A 9,436-nucleotide genomic window follows, 5' to 3' on the forward strand; every position below is an offset into this window, starting at 1 on the left:
GAGGAACTGCTCCTGGCATTGAGTGGGTAGAGGCCAAGGATGCTGCTAAACATTTCACTGTGCACAGGACAGAGCCCACGACAAAGAATCCTTTGTCCCCAAATGTCAATAGCGCTGAGGTTGAGAAACCCTGCCTGCAGAGCCTATGCCCCTCACTCTGGCTCTACCTTATCCTGGCCCTGGTCCCCAAATGCCCACATCATACCTCTGGTTTCTGGACAAGAAGTAATCTTTGCCACTCCATCTTTTAGCAACTTTGTTCTCTGTTATCACTTGCACTTCCTGGCCTCCACTGCTTGTATTGAAAAGTCAATAAGATGAAAAGTCTGCTGCGGCCACCCCCGAGAGGGAAAAACACGTAGAAACGATTGATACGTGAACACAGGGTACACGCTAGATTGGGGTCATGCTTGCCCAGGGCAGGGAGGCAGGGACTGGGCTAGACCCTGGGGGTATAAAAGAGGAAGGAGCACTCAGGCCTTCACTCTTCTGCAACTGCAGAACTCGGAGTGGCTTTTCCTCTGCGGCCAGCTGGGAATCAGTATGATGAAGTGGATGGTGGTGGCCTTGGTCTACCTCCAGCTCTTGGAGGCAGCTGTCATCAGGTGAGTCTGGGGCCGGCTGCTGGTGCAGGGAGCCTGGGTGGGAGCCCAAAGCCCCCCAAGGGGCCTTTCAGCCAGGGGCTGCTCCACCTATCTCTGCTCTGAAATTTCTGCTAGGGAAGGGACATTTCTGCTGGTGTTGGACAGGACTCGGAGGTGGGAGGAGACACAGTCCCTGCCTTCAGGAAACAATCCTTTCTGGATAAGGGATAAGATAATCCTTTCTAAAAATGTTCTTAAGGCCAAAATCATCTAAGCAGAAATGCCAGTAAATGTCTATCTCTATACCCTGAGGGGTCAGGAGAAGAGTCACGGAGCAGTAGGTGGCATGGCTCACAGCTGTCGGGAGGGGAGGACCGCCTGCCTGGTGAAGAGCTGGCTCCTCTCAGAAACGTCTTTTAAAGTGCAAAAGGGGCGGTTGGCAAGGAGCAACTACCAGTCTTCAAAGGCTCAGCATGAAGGGGTTTAACAGGGAATTTCTGGAGAATGCACGGGCCTGAGGGAGTAGGGACTAAGAAGGGGAAAGACATGAAAGATGGAGGAATTCTAGAGCTGGAGTAAGGCCTGGTTGGACCCCAGAGACTCAGGCAATGGCAGCAAGCAGGCCCGGGAGGAGGAGGGCCAACGGGGTGACTATGCCCATGGGAAGAGGGGCAGAGACCATGTTCCCCAAAGTTCCAACTCCGGAGCTGATCTGGGCTCCAGGCCACCCAGGCCGACTTCCCTGGTGGCCCTGCCGTCCTGAGAAGAGCAGTGAGGAGCCCTAGGCCATACAGTTAGCAGCAGGGCTGCTAGGACCCTGTCTCCTGAGTCTCAGCTAGTTCCTGTCCCTCCATGCTCGGTCACATCCAGCCGGTGACAGGTGCCTGAGGGCCAACCATAGTAAGGGACTCTGGGGTGAGCTTTGCCATCTCTAAAACTTTCCTTTAAAAACGCACATATCCTGGAAAGGCTAATGCCTGAAGTCCCTCTCCCCTTCCTGGGAAGGAATGAATGGGATATTTGAGTGGAGGGACAGGGTGGCACCCTGAGATAGGGTAAGCGCATGCGTGGCTGGAGTTGATGGTTTTCTGAATCTCGGAGCAAAGTGCTGAGAAGAGTTTTGAAAGAAAGAGAAGCGGAGGGGAAGAAAGAGAGGCCGAGGGAGACAGAGAGACACATGCAGAGACAGAGACATAGAAACAGAGACCGAGACAGGGAGAGACAGAGAAAGAGACACAGGAGCAACAGACTCGGGGACAGAGTGGCAGAAGAGTGGGGTGCACAGGTAGAGACGGGGAGAGAGGGGAGACTGGGAAGAGAGGAAGGGGCCTGCCCTGATGCACGGCCCTTCTGCAGAGTCCCCGTGAAGAAATACAAGTCCATCCGCGAGACCGTGAAGGAGAAGGGCCTACTGGAGGAGTTCCTGAGGACCCGCAAGCACGACCCTGCTCAGAAGTACCGCTTCAACCAAGTCGTCGTGGTGGGCTACGAGCCCATATACTACAAGGACGTGAGTCCTGACCCTCCCCAAAGGCTGAGAGCCAGGCCGGGCAGCAAGCTGCACCCCTTCTCCCTGCCCCTCCACCTGCCCCCATGGTCTGCTCCCCGACCCCACACACACCTTTGCAGCTGCCCTGGGCAGAGACTGAGGTTCTGTGGGTTCTGGGCAGGTATCGGGGGGAGACTCGGGCCCCTGCTTATGGTGCGGGCTGGAGGGCAGGGGCTGGTGCCATCGCTGCTTTGCCCACAGAGAAACCTGGGCCCCGGGATGCCCCTGGAGCTAACAGCCCGCCCACGGCCCCACAGGCTTCCTACTTCGGTGAGATCGCCATTGGAACTCCACCCCAGAAATTCAAGATCCTTTTTGACACTGGCTCCTCCGACTTTTGGGTGCCCTCTATCTACTGCCGGACCGTGGCCTGCAGTGAGTGCCGGGCTGGGCAGGGCAGGGCAGGGACAGCTGGGGGGAGCTCAGTGCTGGAGAGGACGTCACAGGGAACTGCGCAGGGTCACACGGCACGCCCATGGCAGAGGGAAGAGGCTGGTGGCCCCTTTACCTTCCCTGCTGACCGAGGTGAATCCCTGCATTTATGCCACTCCACCTCACCCCACTCCATTTATCCCGCTCTAACCCATTCTGTTAACTCTGGGCAATGCCATGCCACGTCACATGAATAATTTCTACTCCATTCCATCCCACTCGATTCTACAACATTCTATTTCAGTCCACTCTACTATTTTTTTTTTTTTTTTGAGACAGAGTCTCACTGTGTTGCCCGGGCTAGAGTGCCGTGGCATCAGCCTAGCTCACAGCAACCTCAAACTCCTGGGCTCAAGCGATCCTCCTGCCTCAGCCTCCCGAGTAGCTGGGACTACAGGCATGTGCCACCATGCCCGGCTAATTTTCTCTATATATTTTTAGTTGTCCGATTAATTTCTTTCTATTTTTAGTAGAACGGGGTCTCGCTCTTGCTCAGGCTGGTCTCGAACTCCTGAGCTCAAACAATCCGCCCGCCTCGGCCTCCCAGAGTGCTAGGATTACAGGCGTGAGCCACCGCGCCCGGCCTCCGCTCTACTACTAAGTTCTCACTGAGTGTCTCTAAGAGACATGACAGAATGCGGGGTGAGGTCCCTGGACTGTTGCAGTTTTGGGAGACAGACAGTGTTCACTTTGTCCTGGTCCCTGCCAAAGCCTTGGGGTTTTGGTCCCGACACCTCTGGCCCAACGGGTCCCTCAACAGTGAAGGTTGGGGCACTTGGGGATGCCCTGGAGGGTTGGGGGAATTACTCCTTCATCTGCTGAGTGATTAGTTCCTCAGGCCCCCGCTGTGTGCCAGGTGCTCTGCCAGGGCTGGGGACGCAGAGATGGGTTCTATGCAACCTTGCCCACAGGGAGGCCACGGTCCTGGGGCATCCCAAGATTCCATAAGTCAGAGGGGGCTTTGGGGCCAAGGCTGGCCAGCTCTCATGGGCCTTCCAACACCAGGAGCCTTGGCTGGCTCCCCCTGACTTGGTGAGCAGGGCTGCTAAGGCCCAGGCTGGGTGAGAGGCAGAGGTGGGAGCCCTACGGGCCTGAGAGCCGGCAGCCCTGCGTTCATTTGCCCGCCTGACGCTCCGTCCTCTCCCTCTGCCTGCAGCCAACCATTCTCGCTTCGACCCCTCCAAGTCTTCCACTTTCTCCACCAAGTGGCAGTCCTTCTCCCTGGAGTACGGCAGCGGCAGCCTCAGCGGCTTCTTTGCCTACGACACTGTGGCTGTGAGTGGGTGTCACCGGTCGCTCCCCCACCTGGGGTATGGGAATGGAGGCCAGGGCTGTGAGCTGTGAGCGGGCAGGGACACTTATACGGAGCCCCTGAAGCATGGGGAAATGCTAGTGCTTGGCTGTGCAGGACAGGAAGGCAAGACAAGAGGGGCTTATTCAGTGACTCATTGAACACTCACTGTCGGCCACCACGTGTTGGGCACGGGGGCACCATGCTGGACGGAGACAGACATTGTCCTTTTTCTTAAGGAGCTTAAAGCCTGGGGAGTTCAGACAAGAGAGAGAGGGCGTGGGGAGGGGTGCTGCAGTCAGGGAAGGCTGCCTGAAAGAGGTAGCTCCTGCAAGACCTGTCAAAAAGGGAAGGGGCAGAAATAAGGAAGGGATGAAGAGGAGAGCTTCGAGGGGTCTTTGGGCAGCCTGGGGGAGACAGGTGGAGTCAGACTTGTCACCTTCCCTCCTTTGTGTGCACCCCCCCAACCCCCAGTTCCCGACCATCCAGATCCCTGACCAGCAGTTTGGCCTGAGCGACTATGAGCGCGGTATGGCTTTTTTCTACTCAGAGTTTGACGGCATCCTGGGCATGGGCTACCCTGACCTGTCCACGAATGGGGCCACCACAGTCTTCGAGGGAATGCTGCAACAGGAGATTCTCACCGACCCTGTCTTCAGCTTCTACCTCTACAAGTGAGGAACCGCCACCTCCCAGCCCCTCCCCTGCAGCGCTGCACCACTGAGGCTCAGTGCTTTGGGGTTTGGAGGCCTCCCAGCAGGCACCTGGCTCCAGCCACTCCTGTTCCAGGGCCTTCCCTCCTGGGCATCCGAGTCCTCCCCAACCCCACCCCTGTGTCTATCCCCAGCCCACTCCGACTTTTCTTTGCATTCCTTGGCCTTGGCCCGGACAGAATCTCTCCCACTTCCAGCTGGACTTTGCTCTGGTTCTTGGCACCTCTCAGATTTGTCTCCCGCCTGGGGCCCCAGTTAGCTCACTTCCTTCTAACTAAATGTTTTCTACCTGTATACCTCTTTTGTATAGTAATCTATTGCTTCATCTTCTTTGATCTATTGTTCTAGCCTGGTCCTGGAGTCTTCTGGTCTAGATCCACCACTGACTTCTAACAAGCTGTGATTCTTACCAGCAAACGCAAGCAAACGCAGTCATTTAGAGGGTGACCTGGCACTGACTTCTCTTTTCCTCTTCCAAATCAGCCAGCCACCTTCTCCAGCCAACCACCTTCTCCAGACAGTTAGCATCTACTGTCTAAGGCTTAATCACTTGAATATGACTTTGAACAACATCAACCTGTTACCGATGTTGCTAACTTACTCTCTGCCTCTGTTCACAATCTGTCTGCCTGTGACCTTTACGAGCTCCACCCAGTCCCACACTCCAGCCGCCAGGGGAGGCCTCTGCAACAAACACCGAATGTCCTTCCCTCCCATTCACCAAGGCCCTATCTCTCTCCAGTCCCAGCAGAAAATTAACAAGCTGGGTGGGCCCGGATGGGGCTCCTGGTGACATGTTCCACTAGTGGCATGAAGTGGAAGGCAGAGGAGAGGGAGTGTGGGGTGGGGTGGGGGTCCCAACAACGAGGGGCTCCCCTGGAGGCAGGCATCATTCCAGAGCCTGAGACACTGGGAATTCTGAGAGGCCCAGCCAGAGGGGAGCCCCAGTCTGAGGGGAGACACGGCCCTGTCCTCGGGGAGCCACAGTCTGAAGCCAGGGAAGGAGCTCTGTTTCCCTCCTAAGGTGACTGCTTAGCAGGAAAGTTCTTTTCCACAGCTCTCCCTGACTTACCCTTGCTTTTGGCTCTGCAGGCGGACGGTCACTGAGCTTGGGGGAGTGATCATCTTTGGGGGTGTGGACAACAGCGTGTACACAGGGCAGATCCACTGGGCCCCCGTCACCCAGAAGCTCTACTGGCAGATCGGCATTGAGGGGTGAGTCTGGTGGGGCCCTGGGCTGCAGCACTCCCTTCAGTGGGCTTCAAGGCACCCCATGTCACACACACAACCAGGCACTGCTGGTGGGGGCGTGCAGAGGATTGCTCCACAAAGCCACAGCTGCTCTCTGCAGGAGTGTCAAAGCCCTGGAGAAGACGGGTGGCAGGGGGACAACATAAAGAGGGGCAGGACCTAGAATCCCAAACATTGGAGACCCTGTGGTCCAACCCCATCTATAAACATTATAGCTGGTTTACAGATTAGAAATGGGGTGGGGGGTGTGGTGAGTAATATGCTCAAAATCCTTGCAATGAATCAGTGGCCCTGGTTTTCAGTGTTTTTAGAACCTTCCTCAAAATTTTTAGGAATAGATCCCATGGCCAATGAGGTGACCTTGGACAGATTCTGGTATGGTGTGATTAGGGCAATCGCTGGATTGCCCTCTGCAGGGTCCTTACTTTCCTAAGTACGGCTTGATTCTGCGGCTAGCTGCCTGTCCCTCAGCGGTGGGGAGAGCCCACCCCCAGCTGCCCTGAGCTGGTGGGGTGCTGAGGCCGCTCGTCTCTCCCGTTCAGGTTCCTCATTGGCCAGCAGGCCACCAGCTGGTGCTCCCAGGGCTGCCAGGCCATCGTGGACACAGGCACCGCTCTGCTCACCGTGCCTGAGGAGTACCTGAGTGAACTTGTGCAGGCCACAGGGGCCATGGAGAACGAGGATGGACAGGTGCATCTAGTGGGGGTGTCCCCCTCCCCCGGGGAGGCCAGCCCAGAGGCACTCATGGTTTCTCCTGGGAACACAAGAATAGCCTGACTTGGCCTCCATGTCTCCAGCTGCCCAAGGAACTGGAGGTGGAGGGACCTCGGCTGACTGGGGCTGGGGGCTGATTGGGGGCCTGGAGGTTCAGGTGGGCCAGAGGCTTGTGCTGAGTGCGGATGGGAGGTTACTATCAGGCATGAGTTTCTCTGAGCTGCAGTCATTCAGAGGAAACAGATTAAACACTTGCTGGGCTTTAGGGTAAGAGCAAAGTAACCAGAATGTGGGGCTAAGCAAGTGAATGACAAGCGCTAACCTTTAATCCATGCCTCTCCCACCTCCACAGGGCCATGCGCCACCCCCTCCCCCGCCCCCAGTCCTGAGCCCAGCAAAGAGTTTGCCTAATTAACCCATCCCCGCTGACGGGACCAATGGGGTGCTCTCTCTGCAGATCTGTGTATTTTAAAAGGACACTTGTAGAGGAAGGGAAGAGAGTCAATCTTTCATAGGGAAAATTCAGGCAAGAGAAATGTTTGTGGGGTGGGGGAGATTCTCAGGTCTCCCCACCTTATACCCATTCTATAGGAGTTCATATGTGTAACACTGGCCCTATCTACACAGGACTTTTCCTTGGAGCGGCATCCTCCAGTCCAAAAGCAGGCTTGGGGCTTGGCCTGGGGCTCAGGCCCGGGATCCCAGGGACAGGGTGATGGAGTTAGTGGGGTCTCTCAGGTGGAAGATATGGCACCTGGGAACCTGTTTCTCTTGGCAGTATCTCGTGAACTGTGACAAGGTCGAGAACCTGCCCAACTTCACCTTCGTCATCAACGGTGCGCAGCTCCCTCTGCCACCCTCCGCCTACATCCTCACTGTAAGTCCTGGTCCCTGCAGGCTGAGCCACCATGACTGGGGGTGGGAGGAAGGGGTGTGGAGCCAGAAATGCTCGGCCTCCTTACCTTGAGCCGTTTCCCGACTCTTTGCAACACTGATTTTATCCATCCATTGATTCTAAACCCCTTCTTTGGAACAAGGCTATGAAATAGAAAAGTGTCATCTATTATCAATTAATATTAATTAATGGGGAGAGGCACTGGGCTCTTTGTTGAGCACTTACTGGGGCCAGCCACTGGGTGAGGCCCTTTGCCTACACTATCCCGCTTAATTGTCACATTTGATTAGAAAGATGCTCATTTCTGTTTTACAAATGAAAACTTGGAGGTTCAGGGAGGTTAAGTAACTGACTCAAGGCTACACAGCTTAGTCAGGGCGAATCTGAGGTTTGAATCCAAGTTCATCTGGCTCCAGGGTTTAACCACCATGCTGATCTGCTCCAAACCGGTCATAGGGGGGAGGCCTGTGGGAAAAGGAGTTTCTCACCATGGAGAGAGGAGACCCTGTGGAGGACCACGACAGCCTGAATTTACCTATTCCAGAAATCCCTCCCACTGGTGGTTCAGCTGGCCTGTGAGCCCTCAAGGGCAGAGACCTTGGCTCACTTATTTCTGCATTTATACCTCTAGCCCAGGGCTCAGGGCTGAGCAGTGCCCGGCTCATGTGTGAGCAAATGAGTCCTGCCTTTCTGTGTTGAGCAGAACGGTGTATTCTGCGACGTGGGAATCGAGGTCACCTACCTGCCCTCTGAGAACGGCCAGCCCCTGTGGATCTTTGGGGATATCTTCCTCAAGTTCTACTATTCCATCTTCGACATGGGCAACAACAGGGTGGGCTTTGCCACTGCCCTCTAGACATGCTGCCTGGACATGTGGGCTCCCTTCTTCCTCTTGGCCCTGCCCCTGCAGGGTGGGGGGGTTCTCTCTCTGTGGCCCCCCTCTGGATTCAGCCTTCCTTTTCTGGACTCTGGACTTTCTCTAACAATAAATAGATCTTTCTTATGTTGGCCAGCCTGTTGTTTTTGGAGGGGAGTTGTGGCCTGTAAGGTGTTTCTAGTCTCAGGGTATTGGGAGAATGAGAGTCAGGGGCAAATTTCACTTTGATGGACCATGTTCTCCCTGAGTGGCTAGGTTTCCTGGTGGGTCACTGAGATTCTAAGAGAAATGGGCCTAAGGCACAGCTTGGGGATGGGCTCTGTACTCCTCAGAGCTTAGAGTTGTCCATACCTCCGCCCCCCAGAGGGAAGACAGTGGTAGTGGCATTGCGGGGGTATTCCTTTTCCTTTGTGATAGGCAAAGGGGCCCTACTCTAACAATCTGAAATGCTCTGCTGACCCATCTACCAAACTACAATCAGAACCACCCCTAGGACATCAGGACCCACACACATGTCCACTAGCAGTATGATTAGTGGTCTGACCCACCTCAGATCTAGGCATCTGTCCCCTCACCTGTTGATCTAGTTTGGACTAGAAGTTTCTGAGAAAACTAGTTTCCTCAGAAAGTAGAAGGATGCCTGTTGGATGCCTATGTGTACTTGTAAAAGTCATAGGATCCTTTGGGGTGAGGGTAATACTTCCAGAAACTATTTCCGGGAGAGCTTCAGAAGGCTGGGGCTAAGTTAGGCTGATTGTATTTTTACCCGGACCCTTATGTCCCAGGACCTGTATTTGAAGGAGGGCCGGCCCTCAGCTGTGGACAAGAGGGTTAGCTACTTGAGTCACATAGAAATCAAGTCCACTTGCTCTAACCAACTCAGCAAGAGGTCTTGTCCCTCTAGACTTCATCCTTGTCTTTCTTAGGATCCTCCTAGCTATATATCCAGAAACCTGGGGCGACATGGCTTGCAGGGGAGGCAGCGGGGAGAAAGCAGAGAACGATGGCTCAGCACCCAGTTAACTTCCAACAGGGGAAGGTGACATGAAAGGAGATCAGGTCCAGCAACATGGTGGTGGGGGCGTGCCAGCAAGCTCGGGCTCATAAGGGGATGTAAGTGGAAAACCCAT

At 55.1% G+C, this 9,436-nt stretch overlaps 1 protein-coding gene across 1 annotated transcript; it reads left to right on the forward strand.

The window, feature by feature from the left end:
* Positions 1–489: 489 nt before the first annotated feature.
* Positions 490–8,285, forward strand: PGC (progastricsin (pepsinogen C)). Its single transcript, XM_012640803.1, has 10 exons — positions 490–605; positions 1,941–2,094; positions 2,391–2,508; positions 3,722–3,840; positions 4,331–4,530; positions 5,501–5,516; positions 5,678–5,784; positions 6,363–6,510; positions 7,313–7,411; positions 8,133–8,285. Exons 1-10 carry the CDS (start codon positions 544–546, stop codon positions 8,283–8,285), a joined length of 1,176 nt encoding a protein of 391 aa, XP_012496257.1. The 5' UTR covers positions 490–543.
* Positions 8,286–9,436: the final 1,151 nt, after the last annotated feature.

This window comes from Propithecus coquereli, unplaced genomic scaffold, assembly GCF_000956105.1.
Source record: "Propithecus coquereli isolate 6110/MARCELLA unplaced genomic scaffold, Pcoq_1.0 Scaffold158, whole genome shotgun sequence".
NCBI classification, from domain to species: Eukaryota; Metazoa; Chordata; class Mammalia; order Primates; family Indriidae; genus Propithecus; species Propithecus coquereli.